Source organism: Ostrea edulis, chromosome 7 (genome assembly GCF_947568905.1).
Source record: "Ostrea edulis chromosome 7, xbOstEdul1.1, whole genome shotgun sequence".
NCBI lineage: Eukaryota > Metazoa > Mollusca > Bivalvia > Ostreida > Ostreidae > Ostrea > Ostrea edulis.
The window spans coordinates 15,946,038-15,969,545 of NC_079170.1; the positions used below are offsets into that span (position 1 = coordinate 15,946,038).

The following is a 23,508-nucleotide window of genomic DNA, read 5'->3' on the forward strand; positions in this document are numbered from 1 at the left end:
AACGGCTTAACAATCGGTATGATACACGTCAGACAGCATTTTACCCAATGCGAGGTTGTATTGACGAACTAGATCGTTATAACGACCATAGAATTTGCGAAATGCTGACTTCAATCGAGACTGTTAAAATCCCTGTACCATCAACTTGTTTGTCAGTAGCTTACCTCGATTTAAAAACTTACTATACCCAGAACAAGCTCTTGCATATCGAATCAGTTGAGATATATAAACACCATATACAGGTGATGATGGAATATTCTACATAAATGTGGGAAGTTGACGATGGAGAAGCTGAAATCATCCCGTTTGTCATACAGTTGAGTTGTCAGTTTGCCGTTAATGTCTACTTTCAATAAAATATCTAAGTATGAAGCAGAAGTGGACGACTCTGTGGTGTCCTTTATTTCGAGCTCACAGGGATATATCAAATCGACATATGAATGAAAGCCATCATTGTTAATAGACAAAACGTCATCGATATATCTAAAAGTCGAATTGAAGGTCACAGCGAGAGATTATTTCTTCTCATGTAGAAGTTTTTGAATAAATTCTGCTTCATATGAATATAAAAACAGGTCAGCTAACAAAAGAGCACAATTCGTGCCCATGGGAATTCCAACAGACTGTTGGAAGACCTGATCACCAAAGACCACGAAGATATTGTCAATGAGGAACTTTAGCATATTTTTTATTTCAACTTCAGAGTACTTGTGCGTGGAATCAGAGTGGTGTTTAACAAGTTTTTGAATGACTGAATGACTGATCACTAGATATGAATATTTCCGTTTTCCGTTTTTGTTGAAGAAGCAACTGTCTATGATGTCAAAAAGTCTAGTCTTTAATTTATCGTGAGGAATGGTCGTGTATAGTGTTGAAAAGTCATAGGTTTTAAAGCTATTGATTTGGGAAAATTTCTGTGATTTCAAGTTTACTAAAAGTTCTTTAGAATTTTTTAGAATCCACATTTGATTAACACCACTTCTGGCATATGTAGTCGCACAGTAAGTTTGAAGTTTATCCTTCACAGCTGTTAACATTTTCGTGAGGAGCAAAGATAGGGGCTTGGTAGAGCACTTACTAGATCCAGCAATGTATCTTTGTTTGTAAGGGTTTTTATGTAGTTTAGGAATCCAGTATAGGTACAGTAACTCATATTCATTCGACCTATTGACTGGAATATTAAATGTGTCTAAAACTGAAGCATGGTTCTGAAGAATTTCGTCTTTTGAAAGGGCAGTTGGAGTATAGGTATGATTACTAAAAGTGGAATTAATGCCAAGTTCGTTTAAAATGCAGTTGTAATAATGAGCCTTACAAACAAAGACAATGTTGTTACTAGCTTTGTCAGCTGGAACTAAAATATATTCCTCATGTAACCTATCTAATTCTTTTATCACTTCTGGTTTACTAAACACAGAAGGATAGATGGTACGTACTTTTGTTTTCACGTGTCTAATGCTGGATTTTGATATCCCTCTGATGCTTTTAACCCATTCTGACAATGTATCAAGTTCTTCTTTTTCATATTTAGCCCATCGTCTGGCATAATCTTCGACAAAACTCATAATAGAATATAAATATTAAAACATGATTTAAAAAATAATTACATTACAGTTTCGTTGTTCTGATATACAGCCTTGTTAATGTTTGAACTTCGGAATAAGGAGTAATAAATAACATCATAAAAACGCGACCATCTATTGCATGATGTAGTTGTACAGTGTTTAACGTAATTGCACATATCATATCAAATATGTTTATCAAATTTAAAAACCAAATGTAAAACTTGCTTAATTTTTTATAACAAAATGATAGTTGATTGTTAAAGTAATACTGACATTTGGTTGGTTAGAAACGAATGATACAGATAATTAAATTTTTGGCGAGTTATTTGTAAATATATGAATTGCTTTGTGGTTGGGTATGGAATTTACTTTACGAGTAAGGCAGTTTCTTTAATATCTAAATGCAGATTTTAGAACAAGTTTGTTTCAAATCTTTTAAGATGCTATAGTAATACATAACATAACGTCACTATCAGTTAACATGACGTCACAAGCAGTTGTTATTTTCACTAGAGAAAATATAAAATACCATTTTATGTTTATTCAATGGATAAATCATTGCATTTCACTGTTGAAAATGTAATAAATCAGTTTTAATTAATTTCGAATTTATTTCATGACATGTGTTAGATGTATATATTCACAATATAAACTGTTTCTAAGGAATATTCGAGTAGTAACTAAGAAAATATGAGCATTGAATACTTAAAAAAAATGTACAAATGTTAAATTTTGTTCATATACAATATGTTGGAATTTGAAATTGACAAAATGTTATCATTGTAGTTTAAAAATTTGAACTTTCAGTCTTGCATTTGAAAAATTTATGGATATTAACAATTTCATTGTTGATATGTTTCATGTGTTGCTAGGCAATCAATATTAAAGATATCAAAGTAAATCATATATCTTTTATTCATACACATGACCACTACTACTGTAATAGGAATGAGTAATTTTGAAGAGGGGACCATAAATGCCTCTTGTGCTATCTAGTCCTTTGTTCAAGTATGCACCAGAAAATGTAACGCGCTGTGGCGCTAGAGGACACTAATTTACGGTTTGTTTCAGGCTCATCTCCTTACTTTACAGATATAACTTATACTCTATTCAATCTTCTATACTTGTCTGAAGTCTCTTTAGCTCTACTCAGAATAAGTAGCGGAGACATTGTTGGTCGAGTAATAAATTCATGATAGAGCTTGCAAGACTACGAGTGCATATTTGACCTCAATGACTTCATGATTCGCGATAAAAACAAAATTCATTAGGAGTTCCGTTTGATGGCATAATGTTGCTGAAATGACATGAGAATCACTGTACAAGAAATATTTGAAATACTTTACGATATTTTTACAGAATGCATATATATATAAGCACTAAGTTCCAACAACACCCGATACCTAAAAGTGTCGGATCAACAACATGGATACAAGGTCAAATACAACAAATTATACAAAGCACTAAAATGACCAACGACACGAACTATCAGATTGTCAAATTTTCGGGACGACCCGTCTCTTCCTCATGACAAACTAAAACAATTACATAATGTGGTCAATTTCAACAGAGAATAATAACAAAAACTACATATGAAAACATCTAGCACTACAACTACACTAATCTACAAACATATTTACAATTTACAAGAATGACCAACGACATGAAAAATTGGATTTGTCAATTTTTTGTCAGGACGGGAAAGGATTACATTATGGAGAAAACACAAATATAATTAACAATAAGCACTAGCGCTACATTACAAAACTAGCTAAACACTTTCACAACGGATTACATGTTGCAGGCTCTTATAACTCCAAAAAAGAATAAGAATCAGAGCGTGAACTCATCATATATATATATATGTATGTATGTATGTATGTGTGTGTGTATATATATATATATATATATATATATATATATATATATATATATAACATAATATATAATATAATATAAAGTGCATCCAATAAAATGGTACAAACCAAACATGTGAACAAAGTATGTAAATATCTCGTATTCATCAGAGTCTCTACTTCTACTTCTTGATTTCTTCCAAAACAAAATAGTCATCGTTAATTGTTTTGATTGTTGATTCATGATTTATCTCCCCTTCTATTGACAAATCCGATTTGCAGATCTCTGAATATTCTGTAAAATCTGCAATCATTTCTTCTACGATAACGTGCTGCGGAGTTTGAATAAGCGCTGAAGAATTGGGTTTCACATGGTCATAATCGTCCATATTCGCGGCTTCCTTTTCGTGTAAATGGTTATATACGCTATAGTCCACCGATTGTGATTTCGAGAGGTCCATACAGGGGACATTCGTTTTCACTCTTGATCCTTTAAGACTCCGCTGGAAAGGAGTTTAAAAATATGTTGCATTAGCTGCCATGATGTGAATGTGCATAAATAACTCTTAGTAAAAGATTATTTTGAAAACCCCTCATTTTGTACATTAATAAAAATAAACCTTAGAATGTCTGTCATTACTTTGCGATGAGGAGAACTGCGATTATTTTGAAACGATATAATACAATTTTAACCGTACGACGTTTTACCTGTGATACTTTTTTTTTCAAATTGTTCAAAAAAGATTTTGTGAAATGAAAATTGTACTTATAATCCTCCTTCTTTTTCTCCTTTAACTACCACTCGTAAATGAGAGAGATTTGTTTACAAATCCCAGAACACATATGATAAAATACATTTAAATCTACATAACCTGGGGTGAAACCTGCAACAATATCGATTCGAAATGTCAGTATACACTCACAGCGTTATCACTATAGCTCCCGTTCTCGTCTGGACCACTCGTGACAGCCAGTGGCATTCCAAGCGTTGCATTGTTTGTTTCATATCTGTATCCATGGTCCACGTTTTGTTGCACTCTGTCATGAAAATTGATTACCATGAATATTACCAAACATGTGTTCTAGATATAAGCTGAAGTATGTGACATTACAAAATAATCTGCTGTTATACATGCAACATCTGTCATTACCTGTGCCTAAGTTATGTATACAGTTTCGTCGTCAAAGGTTTCCCCTTTTAGTTACTGCATACTATGTTTAAACATAATTCTGATTTTTGTTGTTGCGGTGTTTGACCCCCTAGAGTTAACGTTCTTAATATTTCCCCCTGGATCTTCTCTACAATAGGCGGTCTTAGTATTCTGGTCAAACTTAGTTTTCATTGTGGTTTACGGCCTTTTAAAAGATAAGTAAACTGCTAATAAAGAGACAACTCCAACAACTAATAATAGATTCAAATCCAGCTGTAAGCAATCCCACTAAATACTAATACGTGAACACGTGCAATCGTCGTGGAAAATATTTGTTTTCGAACATCCTCTTGCATTAATTACAATTTATCACGTGTTGAGTATTACTCTACAAAATGTAACATATTTGGGCGTAGTTTGCAAGGTGTTACCATTGTTTTGTAAAGATTCATTTAAAACCCAGAACGCAAGGATACCATAAGTGGGTTCATATCTGTCCAAAGGAAGTAGGAAGAATTCCCTTATGATTCATTTAAGATGCATAGGATATTCGATACCACTTGTATTTCTAAGAAGTATGCGTTTTTAGAAAACGAAATAGAAATAGATTTGTTTTACACATAGAGTGTTTCTAAGGACAACACAATTACACTTATAATTCGCGTACATCTGTAATATAACACCCCGAATAATGTTGTTCGCTAGCACTTATTATACTTACAAAAGCTTGTAATGTATGTTGCAAGTTCAGTGCTTGATAACACACTCTTTCTTTTCTTAATAACGATAGACAAACAATATACGATCAACTACAATAGCAACAATATCATAATCATAACCAACAACAAGATTATTTACAAGAACAACAAGAATTTACGGCTTTTAAGATGCAAACAACGCAAAATTACATGTAACATGCATATACATTAGATTAGTTAAATCATGTAAATATCATATGAGCAAAATATATATTTATTATAAAGTAATACAAAAATATGTTATTTATACTATAAACATGAAAGGCGAAGATAACGAACAGTGAACGATCTCATAACTCCTATAAGCAACACAAAATACCGACTTGGGGAAAATACGGACCCCTGGACACACCAGAGGTGGGAAGAGGTGACTAGGACAAGTAAGCATCCTCTGTCGACCAATCACAACCACCATGAGCCCTATATCTTGATAAAGTAAACGGAGTTATCCGTAGTCAAGATCAGTGTGTCAAGAACAGCCTAACAATCGGTATGAAACACGCAGACATCATTTGACCCAATGAGAGGTTGTATTGGCAAACTAGATCGTTATAACGACATAAACTTTGCGAAATGCTGCCTTTAAACTAGACTGTTGCAACCCCTGCACCATCAACTTGTTTGTCAGTAGCTTGCCTCGATTTAAAAACTGACCATAATCAGAACAAGCTTTTGTGTATCGAATCAGTTGATATAAACACCATATGCAAATTATAATGGAATAATGCTACATAAATAGGGGAAGTTAACGATGGAGAAGCTTAAATCATCCCGTTTGTCATAAAGTTAAGTTGTTAGTTTGCCTTTAATATCTATTATAACTAAAATATCTAAGTATGAAACAGAAGTGGACGACTCTTTAGTGTCTTTTATTTCGAGTTCACGGGGATATATCAAACCGACATATGAATGAAAATTATTATTGTTAATGGATAAACCGTCGTCGATACATCTAAATGTGAAATTGAAGTCAACAGCAAGAGATTTTTTTCTTCTCACAAATCTCACTGTGTATGAGACTACATATACGAGTATCTCAATTTGCATTTCAAACCCACTTCTGATTAACTTCAGTGACATATAGATACACTAGTCATACGGGTAATTGGGCAAGTACAATGTAGGTATATGTAGATATCTATAAATTATTGCCCCAAATATTGATAACGATAAACACAAGTCTAGACAATTTACTACCTTTTATAACAGTAATATTTAAATGAAAGAAGAAGCATGATAATGGTGAACCAAAATATGTTCGTAGTAACAACATTTAAATATAAAATCCTATACGATAATGCTATTACTTTATTACAGTGAATCATTTGGGGGGAAGGTATGGCATTTGTTAGTTGATACACAAGTTTTCATCTAAGAAAGTGTCCTTCATTAATTCATTACTGTTCTACGGAGTTTTAAACTACTGAAAGAAAGATTACATTCGTTAGTTGATACATGAGTTTCCATTTAAGAAATTATCCTTGATGCATTCATTCCTGCTCCACAGAGTTCTAAAAACTACTGAAAGAAAGATTACATATGGATATAATCAGAATTGATACAATGCTCAATGAAGACATACATGTATTTGGTAATGAAACGTTCTTCGTCATTTTAAAATTCTTCGACAATAGTTAGGTTTTTTTAAATTTTTTTTTTGGGGGGGGGATGCGATAATAAGATTATCACTGGGGTTTAAGATGTATATTTAATGAATTTCATATTAAATATCTAAAAAAGATAGAGGGATATGAGAGAGAGAGAGAGAGAGAGAGAGAGAGAGAGAGAGGGAGAGAGAGAGAGAGAGAGAGAGAGAGAGAGAGAGAGAGAGAGAGAACGGACTAGCCGTACAACTCAGCTTTCAAACATCCTGCGAAACGCCATAAAGTTGAATTATGTGTTATGGAATTTGACATTGACATTGGCAACAAAGAATTACAAATTTGAAAATCAAAACACATTTAATGTTTACCCTTTCGTTTCTGTGGTGCATTTTCTTTGCAGTCGTTTGGCAGTCAGAAGTATCATTATTGTCAGGGATCCTCCGAAAATCATTCCACCGGCAAAATTGATACCATACATGTATAATAAATCTGAAACAGGCATTACTGGTCTTGATGATATAAAAAGTTTCAATAAAACGGTGACTAAATTCTCCTCGGAAATCAAAAATATATAAATATACTTTTGTTACAAGTTATTTGTACGTAGTGTATAGTTCATCAAATTAAGGAGGTATGCTACACCAGACAAATTTAATATGGATAAAAAATGGAGGATAAAAGTCGAAGATAACGAACAGTGATCAATCTCAGAATTTCAAAAAGCAATACAAAATAGAGAGTTGGGCAAACACAGACAACTGGGTACACCAGAGGTGGGATCGGGTACCCGGGGACCGTCACACCCACCGTGAGTCCTATATCTTGATAAGGTAAACGGAGTAATCCGTAGTCAAAATCAGTGTGCCAAGAACGGCCTAACAATCGGCATGGAACACGACAGATAGCATTTGACCCAATGATAGGTTGTATTGGCAAACTAGATAGTTATAACGACCAAATCATTTGCGAGATGCTGATTTCATACGAGACTGTTGGAACCCCTGCTCCATCAACTTGTTTGTCAGTAGTCTGTTTCGATTTAAAAACTGACCATATGCAGAACAAGCTTTGCGTATCGAATCAGTGGAGAGATATAAACACCATATGCAGGTGATAATGGAATATTGCTACATAAATATGGGAAGTTGACGATGGAGAAGTTGAAATCATCCCGTTTGTTATAAAGTTGAGTTGTTAGTTTGCCGTTTATATCCACTTTCACTAAAATATCTAAATATGAAACAGAAGTGAAGGACTATTTGGTGTATTTTATTTCGAGTTCACTGGGATATATTGAATCGGCATATGAATGCAAATTATTATTGTTAATAGATAATACATCGTCGATATATCTAAATGTTGAATATATTCAGAACTGTAGAAGATGCAGTTTCTCGATTCTGGTATATTTTATTATTTATTCATTGTAGATTGTTTTTTCTTACCTGATTTTGAAAAAAAGTACAATCAAAGGGAAACCATCCGAAACATTCCAAATGAATAGTTTGCATTGCGTTCACCATGCGCTCACCGTTCACATTGCGCTTCCGTTCTGCGTTCGCTCATCGTTCACAAATTGTTCACCGAATTGCGTTCATCGTTAGCTCTGTGTGCGTTCACCATTCGCTCTACCTTCGCGCGGAGTGTGTTCAGCATTCGTTCAGCGTGCGTTCATCGTTCGCTCACCGTTCAAGTGGGAAAGAAAAACGTTTCAGAAACTGTAACAATGTAAATTGTATGGCAAACAGGATATTACTTCGGCTTCCACATTGACAACTTCCCATATTTGTAGCAATACTCTATCATCACTGGCATGTTTTGATATATATCAACACGTTCTGCATATGATTAAATTTCAAGCAGAGATGGGATACTGACAACTAAATTGATATTACAGGGATTTCAGTTCCCTCGTATAAAGTAAGAATATACCCAATTAATAATTTATTTTGGAAAATACAACCTGACATAGGATTCAAGTATGTTTGTCATGTTTCATACCAATTGTTACACCAGTTTTCACATACTGATTTTAATTACAGGTTACAATATGTGCTTGTCCTTGTGTATTCGTTAAGGACAAATTGACTAGTGTTAGTTATTTTCCCTTTTTTCATCTACAAGACATTGCACTTACGGTTTTTGATCTAAAAGGCAAAATGGGTTATTTTGATAGTTCAGCTGAGCTGTTTTCCAGTGTAAACTTGCCTTCATGTTCCAAGAATATCTTTAAATACTGTTTCGTTTTCTGTATATTTGCCGTAAACCTCGGATATCAGAGATGTGCATTACGTAGCAGTGCTATTATGTAACTGTGATTGTACCAGTCAGGATCTTTCGATGTTGACGAACCCGAATTTTTCAGTCTCTTAATGATGTTGCATAGAGTTCGGTTTTAGATTTTAATTTTACGGTTTAAAAAAATCGTAAACGTGATGTTGTAATTTGACTATCATAAGCACTATCGTGTTTGTTGGCCTAGCATAGCCAAATAAGATGCTTAGTAATATGAAAAATGTATATGTTATCAATCAAAATTATATTGTTGAAAACGTAACAAAACATCTTGAAGAAAAATAAAATCATGAAATTAGAGGGACCTGTTTGTTCTTTTTGATTGTTTGAGTTCAAGGCTGTTGTTCTCTCTGCGGCATTTTTCTCGGTGCTCAGATATTTTTGATGGTATCCATCTAGAAAACAAACAATAAAAAAGTATTATCTATATATACACACCCAAAACGTTACATTGAAGAAGAAGAAAACCAAAGACGAAATTTCATCAATTTAGTACGATGTTTAAGAAATATTAGAGATATCTAATTTTTGCAACCAAGTCAGCATGTGTCGGCGTTCATATATTACTTCACTGAGTAGCATATCGTACTATGCAATAATAATTTACATCAGTAAAATTGCATATATTCTTAAATCAATAAGATAAACGTTTTGTGTTTTGAATTCAATCTATAGTTCGTACAGCCATATCGTAAAATAATTACATGAACAAGAATTAACTCACCCAATGCTTGGTGGTGACTACTGAAATTACATAAAACATCATACACGGGGCATTTACAGAGTCTTCCTGCGCGTATTGAAATATTAAGACTGACATCTTTGTTCAGCACTAATCTCAGAATAATATCAGAATAGAGATGACGAGCATTCCAACAGTTAATGAGTGACACGCTACACACTCGTTTGTTTCCATCACATTGTGTTTCGTAATCTGTCAATAAATATAAAAATAAGTGAATGTATTTCTTTGACGTGATTCATGTATGATATCATTGGATGCAAGGTGAAGATAACGAACAGTGATCAATCTCATAACTCCTACAAGCAATACAAAATAGATAGTTGGGCAAACACGGACCTCTGGACACACCAGAGGTGGGATCAGGTGTCTAGGAGGAGTAAGCATCCCCTGTTGACCGGTCACACCCGCCGTGAGCCCCATATCCTGATCAAATGCTGTCCGACTTGTTTCAATCCTATTGTTAGGCTGTTCTTAGTACAGTGATTTTGACTACAGACAACTCTGTTTAAATATATAGGGCTCACGGTGGGGATACCTAAACTCTTCCTAGGCAGCTGATCCCACCTCTGGTATATCCAGAGTTCCGTGTTTACCCAACTATTTATTTTGAATCGCTTATATGATTTATGAGATTGATTACTGTTCGTTACTATCTTTACCTTTCATGTAATTCTTTTGATATTTCAAGGGCGATCTCTTCAAAATGTTCTAAAAATGAAATACCTTTCAATAACCAAATCACGTTTTGACTGATATGCAGTACGATTCGTACTGGTATATGTAGCATTGCTTACCTCCATTCATGGGACATCTTGCCTCTGTGTATCCCGATATTACTTCTGTCAAGCAATTAAAACTGGAAAATAGTTCAAATAATGAATGAACAATCCAGGAACAGACCACCAAAGGAAGTACTGGGAGGAAGAGAAACCGACGTGTGGAATAGAAATATTTATTACATTTTCAACAGTGAAACACTGAGATTTATCCATGGAATAAAAATGATATTTTCACTACAGTGCAATTGAATAAAAACTGATTATGACGTCATGTTAACTGATTTTGACGCTATGTTGTGTATTACTATACATCCTTTAAGATTTGAAATAAACATGTTCTAAATCCAAAGAAAATTTAATGAACAGAAAATTCGATGCTTTGTTGTTAGATATGGAATATATTCCACTAGTAAGACAGGAGTTTTGGGTTTGCGAAAAATATATTTAACAAAAAAAATCGTTTCACTAGTGAAATAAATTGCATATCCAAGTACAAAGTATTTTATATCTTCTATATATGTAAACATGTTAAACATCTGAGGAGATGGGACACATTATGTGTATTGTTTTCTTTCTCATGTGTGAAATGCAAAGAAGCAATGATAACGTACCATTGCAACAAACTAGTCCTACATTCACTGTCAAGTAATCGACGCTCAACAGGTGGTTAATACAAAAGGCCTTCTACACAAATTTAGAGGTCAGAGATAGTGTTTATAAAGTTGCCTTAGAGGTACCGATTGAAATCTGACTACACTATGAAATAAATTTAGTGTTCAATATTTGTTCATATTTTCCCCATGGAGATCCGGGTTAGAATATGCCATCGGTAACCCTTGCTTGTCGTAAAAGGCGACTGATTGGGTGGTCCTTCGGATGAGATCACAAAAATCGAGGTCCAGTGTCACAGCAGGTGTGGCATGATAAAAATCTCTCCCTGCTCAAAGGCCGTAAGCGGCGAGCATAGGCCTAAATTTTACAGCCCTTCACCGGCAATGGTGACGTCTCCATATGAGTGAAAAATTCTCGAGTGAGACGTTAACAATATACAATCAATCAATCAAGCCTATTTAACATTGACTGACTACAAGTGTCTAAAACTATTACACGTAGTTGGATGATATTTGATACTAATCTTAATCAACGGATTTCAATAACAATTAAACCAAAATCAACGTACTATTTAGATCAGGATGTTCTCCTCCGTTTCATTTTTCCTTTATCAAATGTAAGATTTTCATCAACATTTCTATCGCCTTTGACATGAATCATCTTCATACTTTTGTGCCTAATTGCATTTTTGCATGATTTTACGCTATATACTTTGCTTACAATATGAAATTCAAATGAACTCTGAAATATATAGTATACACATGTGTATCTTAGATTCTCGGTGGCGAATCGATCTATTTAACATTTCTACCTAATAATTCAGATGGCCTGCGATACCGTGGATTGAGAATTCAGAATATGAAAGCAAACACCGTGTCTTGTCTTTTTAAAGTCTATGTCAACAATCACTTTAAGACTAAAGAATACTGCTTGTACACAGTAAAACAGTGATTATCCTATAGCATAACGTTTCGGAAAAATAGTCAGAAAGCAAAAATTCTTATTTCAACCTCACATTATTTTTAATGCATCGTTTCAGTAAAAAAAAAAATAAACATGTAAAAATGTATGAAAGAAAGAAAGCGTTGGATCAACCCATTATGCTTACCTATTTGAAACATCTCCATTTGCATATCTTGAATATCCGTACGTAAGGATTGTTACCAATTTCAACAAGGGGTGCACTGATTGACAGAAAAGTAATATATTAAAGAAATGTAAAGAAAAATTAAAACGCCGAAAATAACCCAACCGGTTTCATTTTCAATTCTAACCAGAGCATGTTTTCCAGTAGCAACAATGAAATCCCTACCGTCAGCAAATTTGATTAACCAAGGAACGCCATGTGCCGATATTTAACACCTGAATCGAGGCCTCTGCTGGTGGACTGTTAGTAACTTAGTACCCAAGGGTATCTACAGCCCAGTAGCTAAGTACTTCGTTACTAGCTTGAAAATACGGATGTATATTTAATTGCTGTTATAAAATTTAGAAATTCATTTCAAAATTAAGGATTATCTCCCTCACGGATAGCTCTTATCCTTAGACGAATTTGACTCCACTTTTTTGGCACACTGTTTTTCCCTATACTACCTCTAAAACTTCATTGTTATTTCGGATTTCAAACATTTCAGTTGAGCATCACTGAAGAGACATTATTTGTCGAAATGCGCATCTGGTACATCAAAATTGGTACCGTATAAGTTTAACATATAGAAGAAAGTCCACTTGCAGTGAAAAGGTTACCTGTAGGTGTCCAATAAGTTGACAATTGCTGTCCATTATTTTTAAGAATGGACAGATACTGTCCGTTCTTAAAAATAATGGACAGTGATTGTCAACTTATTGGACAGTGCCAGGTAAACCCCGATAACTTATTAGACGTCTACAGGTAGGTTAAAATAAGAGAAAGACAATACATTTGTCAAAGAGATACAAATTTAATTTTAGATTCCTTACAAGTAAGAATCAACACAGATGTCGGACAAAATCACTGAAGCACTTAAAAGCGATATTTCCCTTTAGTAGAATTCTCTGTTTCAACTCGTAAGATTCACATGTTTTAAATTCCATTGGCCATTACTATATCGCATCAAATCTTAAATTTGAAAGACATATTTTCATACTGTATTTGAATTTCGTTGGACTCAGAGGCACATTCCGAAACTTCTTCACAACGCTTTTTTTTTATTCTTTATTAGCATATATCCTAATTCTGAATTATCATTTTCGCTTTCATGAATAATTTCATTTCACGAGTTGGGGGTACTTAGTTCTTGTGGCTGGCGTTAATTATTTCCTCATCCAAATATTCGAAAACACAATGCTTTTCAGATCATTTGGCTCCATAACTTTCTCACCCTCCATATCCAGAATATAACACTCATTAAGATAATATTTGCAATAATTTCACCAAAATACTTTTTGATTGTGCAATGAAAATGCTCTCCCCATCAGAGGAAGACATGTTGATATGGCTCAGTACTATAGAAAGAGTGAATATAAAACCTGCAGTAGAAGACTACTTACCTGACAATGTCCAATAAGTGAACAAAGGAAACAGAATTCTACACAAGACTGGTTATATTGTCAGACTATTAAAAAATAGCTTTATTCATAATTATCATCGTCAATGAGTTTACCCGAGTCTGTCCATTCTTAGAACAAAAGATGTAATGTTTTAAGTAGGATATAAGCCTCAAACTGTCCATTCGGTGATAGAAAGAACTGATCTCGGCCCTACGGGCCTCGATCAGTTCTTTCTCCCACAGAATGGACAGTTTTTGGCTTATATCCTTTACGTAAAAAAGGGTAGCAAATCTACAGTGAAATCATTAGTGACGTCCACCTCTTCCAATATACATTTATTGCATGATAGTGAGGGAGATATGACGATTCATTCATCCAAGAAAAATCACATTCCCCGAGGGCGATGGATATTCATTTCTGCCCCTTCTCGGGATTGAATTAATGTCCAGCGCAACCAAATCTCCGAGCAATGTGTGACTAGTGTACTGGACCGCACTCGAGTTTAAAAGAACCTCCGCACTTTAACTGTTGCTTGTAGTTCCTTTTCAAAGAAAGAATGGTTTATCTATTATGCTGTTTGGCAAATACTAAACACTGATGTATGTACAGTAAGTGTATTGTCCTTTTCCCATGGAATATTGGAAGACATGGGTAAAAAAAAACCTCAGCTTTGAATGGTCACCCTTAGCCTGACAACTACAATATTACTACCCGTGGTCAATACAGGTAAATGACGGAGACAGAAACATGTAGTTTTTATAACAGATTTGTTATTTTATTTACCTTTATGAATTTCCTCATTAGCACAAGATTATCCAGTCTAGCCTTTTGAATATTATTTTCTTTATTACAAAAAATACTTGTAATAGAAAAGAGAAATCGGATAACCTTGTGCTCGATATAAACAAAGGCTTTTAAAAAACGTCCATTCGATGAATATCAAAATAAGATTTAACAAAAACAGACAATCCCGATTTCAAAAGACGGTATGGTTCTTAATGTTAACGTAAAGTTAAGGTATTAATGAACATTTTGGGACTTTATAATTTGCATGTTCAAACTTTGATGCATTGCTAAATCATTGGGGGGCTGTATATCACAGCTAAATTGGAGATATCCTTTGCTTTGTAGGACGACAGAATTCTCGCCACGTTGTTACACGCAACACGGCCATTGAGAATGAAAATGGGATGCAGTCATGTGACGTTAGATGATCTCAAAAATGATCATTTCAATTGAAACATTTTATAAAACACAGAGATTGAAGGGAACCTTAAATAAACATTGTTCCCTTAAATGAAGAAACATCCAATATAAAGGACGCTGAAATTCACTATAAATATGGATACCCACTTCCATCCCCTACTCAGGTTGAACTCGCAACAAATCTATAATGTGGCAAACTAACAATGAACGCATTGAAAATTGTGAAAGTCGATCTGATCCTTCTCAGAGCACAAACGTTAATTACAATATGAGAAGACATCCCTGAAGAGACACGGAGAACCAGTGATAGGTAACAAAGAAAACAGACACAAATAAATCTAAGGTTATATAGATAGAGGAATATATACTCAATAAACATACGTTGAAATGTTTTCACTTTATTTGTTTGGTGTATTACCAATCCATGCAGTGATTCTACACATATATGAACATTTTGTGTGTAGTATTATTGCAAAAATCGCAATCTGCAAACAAAAATTGTATATATATATTTAGAAACAATTACCTTTCCAGTTGCTCATGATTTTCTCCTTAAGTTTGAATACAGTGTGTCCGGAACCTAAATGGATATTTATATACTTAATATATTATGCAGACATACTACTTGTATGAACTCCTTGAACCCTTCGTATGTTCCCTATTGCTATCTACTCTAATATCACATGTTGGCAATGAAAATTTGAAGTGTTTTTAGAAAAGCGCATGCTCGCTCTGTTAAACGTCAAAGTCATTACATGTCTTATCTATCCGCCCATAATGAGAAAGGCTGGTTATTTTATTGCCATTGTTTTCAAAGTCGTATAGATTTTCTTTTTAATCGACTCTGCAATATACATGTACTAGATGCTATTGAAAAAAGTTAAACCATTACTGGTTACATTTCAGTCATCCAATGGGTTACCAATACATTTTCAATGTCAGTAGGAATATAGCGGCATTCAAAACATTTTCAATGACCAACGCCTATTTTAAAGGCAGAGACTGATCCAGTCCTATCCCAAATCCAATCTCCCTCACGATGTTCGATTATCAAATCTCGTTTCAGTGGCAGTCATGTCTTCAAAATTCTGAATACACCAATTATTTCTTGTGAATAGAAAGTGCTTACATTGTTTGATAACTGAATGTGGATAGTACATTTGTCCAAAGCCTAATGTGAATTCAAGTCATCATCTTAATCAGACAGAAATGCAAGCAAAGAGTTTGAAAACGAAAGTACATTTTCGAACATTTAGCCCATAATGTCAATTTCTTACAACACGGGTTGTATGGATGATTGTATTATCTACATGCATGTCAATGACTTAAGACTGGTTCCTCTGAAACAAATTGATAAAAGACGAAGATAATAATAATAATACCATATTTATATAGCACCCTTTTCTTACACTATTCACGGTGATAACGAAGCGTGATCAATCTCATAACTCCCGCAAGCAATATAAATCAGAGAGTTGGGCAAACATAAACTCCTGGATATACCAGAAGTGATATGTTAGTGAAAAATAAATTATCAGTCGTCATGCTACAGAGGAAGTTCGGAGAACGTATTCGTAGCAATAATCTGAATGTAATCCCACCAGTTAGAGTTATTCCATGCTATATGGATAGATCATTTGCATGGTGTAGAACGACAATCCTTAGACGAATTTGACTCCACTTTTTTGGCACACTGTTTTTCCCTATAATAGCTCTAAAACTTCATTGTTATTTTGGATTTCAAAGATTTCGGTTGAACATCACTGAAGAGACATTATTTGTCGAAATGCGCATCTGATGCATCAAAATGGGTACCGTGTAAGTTCTACAATAAGACCAAATTATGTGTTTTTCAAAATGGTGTTTTTTTACATTTTTTAAATTGGCAGGGTTTGTCGTCAAGGTAATTCAATATCTCATTTTTTATAGCCTTTGTGTCGAAATGTTAGGCCATATGATACGACAAAACAAAAACACCAAGAATATTAAGATAAATAAAGAATTCGTTTTATACAATATACAGATGACACAGTTTTAGTTTTGGGTGGATCAGAAAAAAGTCTGAATAGTGCCCTTGATCTACTCTTTAAATTTTCAAAATTTTCAGGTTTAAAACCCAATATTTCCAAAACGAAATCAATTTGAATTTGTTCTAACATTAATGCTAAAGATACTTTTTAGTGATACTGGATTACAATGGACAACAGAACCATTCACAGTTTTAGGCATTACATATACTGTAAACCTTAAAAACATAGTAAAGCTTAATTTTGATAACAGGCTTACAGCTATCCAGAAATAAATAACCCAATGGTCGAAAAGAAATATTTCTCCCATAGGAAAAATTACAATAGTGAAAAGTTTGTTTCTATCACAATTTATGCACTTGTTCATTTCGCTTCCAAAACCAGGTTTACAGTGGATACAGCGACTTATAAAATACTTTTTACAAATTTATACGGGGGAACAAAATGGAGAAAATTTCTAGAAAAACACTAGAATTGGATTTTGAAAATGGTGGGTGGTGAGTGTAGAATGACCAATATGGAAACATTCATCAATTCTCTCAAACTAACTTGGTCTAGGATACTCTTTACAACTCATTCTACATGTAGCTGGATAAGCTTATTTTCTGAAATTACTGGTTGTAACATTATACAAATGTCTGCCATTTTGGACCTGTAAGCTATAAACAAAAAGCAAATTCCACTCAAAACTTTTTTTGGAGAGAAACATTATTTTACTTCGCAGAATTGTTGGAAAGTTTTGAGATGAAAGATTTTCATATTTTGTTTGAACCCCTATGGTATAATGATGAAATGAAGATTCAAAATAAATGCATATTTTGCAAGCAATTATATAACAAAGGGTTTTATAAAACATGATTTATTAGATAAGCAAGACAAATTTATCAGCTACCAGAGTATCACAAAAGATTACTCAATTCAGATTCCATTTACTGCTTATGGGGGATTGAAACAAGCTATTGTGCAATCATGGCCAAATGTCAAACTGCTTATACATGATACCACTCTTCCGCCATATGAACCTGAATCCATTAAAATTCTGTGCAAATGCAACAAGGTTATAGGAATATTTATAACTATTTAATATCAAAACCACAGCATCGATCTATTTGCGAAAACAAATTGATTAATGATTTAAATTTGCAATTAGATTTAAATTGGAGACATGTATATACAAACATCAAATCTGTAACAAAATATTCAAGACTGATATGGTTCAACTATAGCATAATTCATAGAATATTAAGTACAGACAAACTGCTACATATGTCAAAAATGAAGAACTCTCCACTTTTTTCAATGTGTGCACTAGAACCAGAAACGATTAAGCATATCTTCTTTATTGTCCTTCTGTTTCTACACTCTGGACAAAATTATCAGATTGGATTTTTCAAAAATCTGGTAAAAGAATGAGATTTAATGTACAAACTGTTATTTGAATTTTCCAGAAAAAGAATGCATAGTTTTAAATTTTATAATCCTCTTAGTAAAGAAATACATATTCCAATAATCGCGAAAGAATGTCAATATTGTTTTTGATGTTTTGAAATGTTTAAATAATTACTACAATTTGGAGGGAAAATTTACAGAACAAATATTTTACAAAAAGAAATGGTCTTAAAGGAAATGTCTTTTCAATTAAAGACCCATCTCATGACCGTACGGTCAGTGAAAATGGAGGCGGAGCCTAATCTAAATAGATGTTATTTACCTGGAGTGGCCAGGGCCTACCAAGGTGTTAATTGCTATACCCCATGACACTCAAAGAAATACACAGAGACAAAAGGTGATAGAAACCACCTGTCCCTGCTCTTTTATAGTTTTGATATACACAGGACCTCTCTCAGGGACCTCTGCAGAGTTTCTGTGGCCATAGTGTTGAATAATGGTTGTATTCCTAAGGATAGCTGACACACATTCTACACCCATCCCCCCTCTCTCTGTCATTGACTCAATGAATGATTTCTGTTATAAATATAGAGGTATCATAAATTGGTGACATAAATTATTTCAATAGGTTACAAGTTTTAGAAATTATTGTGCAAATCATTGATTGATTTCTGATTGTGTAATTTATAATACATGTACATTATAATATATGCACATGTACATGTAATTTCTGTAATAAATATAGAGATATCATAAATTGATGACATAAATTACATATATTTCAATAGGTTACAAGTTTTAGAAAATATTGTGCAAAGGAACAATTTCTTTTAAATGAATACGAATGCACGTTTTATTATCTGATTCTTAAACGAAATTGCATTGATCTGAATTAAATTCTCTCTCTCTCTCTCTCTCTCTCTCTCTCTCTCTCTCTCTCTGGTTTATATAGTAACAGTCCCTGCATTGGATTACTTTAAAAGAAATGATAATGAAACTTTATAATTCACTAGACGCAACAAAAACTATATCGACAATAACGAACCCCTACGTGCAAAGTGAGATTGAATTTTGATGTGGATGTCGTCGTAACTGAGCTTGGTGCTAAGCCTCCTGTGAAGCTGACAATCAACACGGCATTAAATGTGCACACTAAAATACATTTTGCTAGCCTGGGCAATTTTCTGTTATGATTTCAAACAGAACGCATATTTTCTGACTAGACTCTTACGATAAAAATTTAATACAAACTCTACCACAACTATATCATATGCTAAATGATAAAGTATTTTAAAATCATAATGCTTCATTATACTTTCACTAGGGAGGGAGGGGGGTATGTGACCCACCTTTCAATGTGTGAAATATGTGTCATGTCTTACAAAATGTACCAGATGACGTCACGTAACATAGATCCACATGAATTACATTTACTGTGTAAATAAATATAGCAACAACGCGAATCCTTTCATAAGTTCGTGTTTATATTCCATCTACATGTATGCCTCACTATTCACTGGCACGGTTAATTTCACAATAAATAGGAGACATTGAAATGTCCTGTAACAAACGGAAAGCCACATATCAAATGCCATGAAAATGTGCATCACATCAAATATGTATACATGTTATATGCATATATATAATTATATATATTGTATCATTTGAAACTTAGTGCAAAGTTATCAAATGATATTCAGGTACTTCAATCACAATTCTATAAAGTGATCCACGAAACTTGTTTATAAATATTTGATAAATGAGAAAAATAAGTTTAAAAACAGATTTTTTTAATATGATTCCTTTAACTGATAAGTTAAACATACATTTGTTAGATATTAATTAGCAATACAATTAAGAGCATCAACAGCGATGCAAATTGTTTCCATAAAAACAAAGAAAAAACCAACATACCCTGCTGGCAAAATAGCTTTAACTATATAACAAAAACTTGTATATAAATGAAATAACATCCAGCCCAAGATGATCTATACGTCAATTTGAATCAATATCTAACAATATACATTATAATTTTTTCATTAAAGTTTGATGTCTGATGAAAGGTGAAGATAATGAACAGTGATAAGGAATCGATGTAAAATTTGCTCTCTGTCGTGGGTGATGGTGATTACATTTACAAATAAAGAATAATTAACTAAAGTTAAACTGTGGTAATCAGATAACACTATTTTGCTGATGAAATCCTTTCTTGTCCTATTATATAACGAGCAGTGTAGTGAAAAGTGCTTCTCCGTTTCTATTTCATTTGGTCACGTAACATACACATCTTGTCCTCAATTGGCTCACCTTTGAATCTACCGGTTTTAATTCTAAATGGTAAAACGCCACATCTAAACATGGCCAGAGTTGATCGCACATCTTTTTGGGGAGATCCAGTTTCACGTATTTTTCCACAATGTACTGATATTTTAAGAGCGTGTAGGTTCGGAGTTTTGGTGTAAATTTTATATTTTGGAGCCATTGAATTTAGAATTGCTGGCGTAATTTTGCGTCGACAATATCAAGATCACATGTTCTTAGAGTCGAGTAGTGATGTGCCATGTCTAGTGAATCCTTTAGGGATTTAATATGGTAGGCCCAGTTTGACCGATTTGTCAGGGTTGCGTTCAAGATCGTAGCTGCTAGCATAGCCGCTAGGCTAGATATCTAAGTCTATTGAACGCATTGTATGAATTAACGCTTGTTATCCCTATGTAGGGCTAGCCTAGCACATCGTTGAAGATCGTAGTGCTACCGAGCCCTTCGTAGCCGCTACGATCTTGAACGCAGCCATGGGTTCGTATAAAACGCGACGAACACTCGCCAAACTTTTGGCGGGAAAATTCACATCAGATTGGAAATTAAATAAAATTAAACCTGTTTGCCATCGTTTATGTATATGTTTTAGTAGAACTTTATCATACAATCTTATCAATCGCAATTTCAATTTAATCATACAATTTAAAAGTTATTTACAAAATGTTCACGCTGCTACACCATGATAAGATATGATGCGGTCTAACTTACACTGCATTTTCTGTGAGGTCTGCATGACATATTTTGTTTGATGTCAGATCTAAGCTTTCGGCTACTTTCTGTCACTCCGACTTCAAAGTCAATCTTGCGCTGCAAATTAAACATTAGGTCTACATTTTATAGCCTAAACATATCTTCTGTTATCAAGATTCATAGCAATCTCCTCCTCATGTTTTGAAATTTGATAAATGCGCATCTGGTGCATCAAAATTGGTACCGTATAAGTCTTACATTATGACCCCTGAGTCGAGGCCTCTGCTGGTGGACTGTTAGTCCCGAGGGTCTCTACAGCCCAGTAGCTAAGTACTTCGTTACTAGCTTGAAAATACGGATGTATATTTAATTGCTGTTATAAAATTTAGAAATTCATTTCAAAATTAAGGATTATCTCCCTCACGCATAGCTCTTATCCTTAAACGAATTTGACTCCACTTTTTTGGCACACAGTTTTTGCCTATAATTGCTCTAAAACTTCATAGTTATTTCGGATTTCAAACATTTCGGTTGAGCATCACAGAAGAGACATAATTTGTCGAAATGCGCATGTGGTGCATTAAAACTGGTACCGTATAAGTTTTACATAAATAAAGTACGTACTCCGGTACATGGCTTCCTTCATGGTCGACATTTCGTTGCGTTGCTATAAGCGAATTAAGTAACTATATTTATCAGTAACTGTTAAACATTGTTGTTTTGTCTTCTTGCATTAAATTATAAGAAATAAAGCTGATGTTGACCTATGTTACATTAAATCATAAGGAATGATATACTCAAGCTTTCCTGAGATATGTCCGAAGATATAACGTAAGAAAAAGGTTTATAGGAATATCCTAAGATAAACTTAGGACACGTCTTAGGATATGTCGATGCTATATTAGGGACATCTTAAATTAGGACGTGCTAACTACTGAAAAACATTCTTATCTCTTTACATATATGACATATTTCCGAGTAAGCAATTAAGATCTAGAAAGACACAGTTAAGGAAAAGAACGACATACCCATTGATATGAATATTCTTGATATAGATACCCTATGAAAATTATGTAGATTATTAAACTATTCTACAAAGTGGTTTCGCATTGCATTCATTGTGAAAAGATGATATGATAATATATGAAACACATATGTATGGGTTCTAGTATCACGATATTCGTTTATTTTTAATTTTATCCAAAGTAGTAAATAATTTTATAATTCCGTAGTTTATAGCATGATTATATTGAATAAAGGGTATCTATATTGCTTAGTCTAGACGTACGATTTTATGTAAAATACACACTAGGAAAACAAAGTTTGCAGTGAAAACATAAACGTTGAAAAAGTAATCACTGGAATTTATACCTGAATACACGTTTGATATCATTTATGCAGATTTCAATGCAACCTGTCATTGGGTCAAATGCTGTCTGACGTGTTTCATACCTATTGTTAAGCCGTTCTTTGCACACTGGTTTTGACTATGGATAACTCCGTTTACCTGATCAGAATATAAGGCTAACGGCGGGTGTGACCGGTCGATAAGGGTTGTTTACTCCTTTTAGGCACCTGGTCCCACCTCTGGTGTGTACAGGGGTCCGTGTTTGCCCAACTATCTATTTTGTATTGCTTATAGGAGTTATGAGATCGATCACTGTTCGTTACCTTCACCTTTCATTACAAATCCTTGTGCAAATTATTTAGGATCCCCATGTTTTGTGATTGTCTGAAAATATTTTTATCCAATGAGGTGTTTGTGCAACAGGAAGGAAAAAAATGCAACGGAACAGACTATGATTTGAAATGGGGCCTCCGATTTTTAAGTCAGGTATTCCACCGACTGAGCTATCTGGTCACCAGTGATGACACGTGATCGACTGCTACATTAATCCCTCCCTAAATTGTTTTCATCCTCTAAGACACACAATCCAGATTGTTATGCCCCTGGCAGAATTTTCACCCGCAAGTCCACGGGTG

The 23,508-nt window shown here is 34.0% G+C and overlaps 1 protein-coding gene across 3 annotated transcripts; it reads right to left on the minus strand.

The window, feature by feature from the left end:
- Window positions 1-2,162: 2,162 nt before the first annotated feature.
- On the minus strand, window positions 2,163-15,758 carry LOC125655311 (uncharacterized). Of its 3 annotated transcripts, none has more exons than XM_048885559.2 (8): window positions 15,627-15,758; window positions 12,474-12,549; window positions 10,769-10,830; window positions 9,954-10,163; window positions 9,535-9,624; window positions 7,303-7,423; window positions 4,345-4,459; window positions 2,163-3,924 (listed from the first exon to the last, which is right to left on the minus strand). In XM_048885559.2, the coding sequence occupies exons 1-8, from the start codon at window positions 15,640-15,642 to the stop codon at window positions 3,604-3,606; spliced, it is 1,011 nt and encodes a 336-aa protein (XP_048741516.2). In that variant the 5' UTR covers window positions 15,643-15,758; the 3' UTR covers window positions 2,163-3,603. The 3 variants fall into 3 exon arrangements, with proteins under 3 accessions (XP_048741516.2, XP_048741518.2, XP_048741517.2); XM_048885561.2 differs by lacking the exon at window positions 15,627-15,758 and having other exon boundaries at window positions 9,954-9,973; window positions 10,132-10,163; window positions 12,474-12,551; XM_048885560.2 differs by lacking the exon at window positions 15,627-15,758 and having other exon boundaries at window positions 10,769-10,888; window positions 12,474-12,507.
- Between the last annotated feature and the right edge of the window lie 7,750 nt (window positions 15,759-23,508).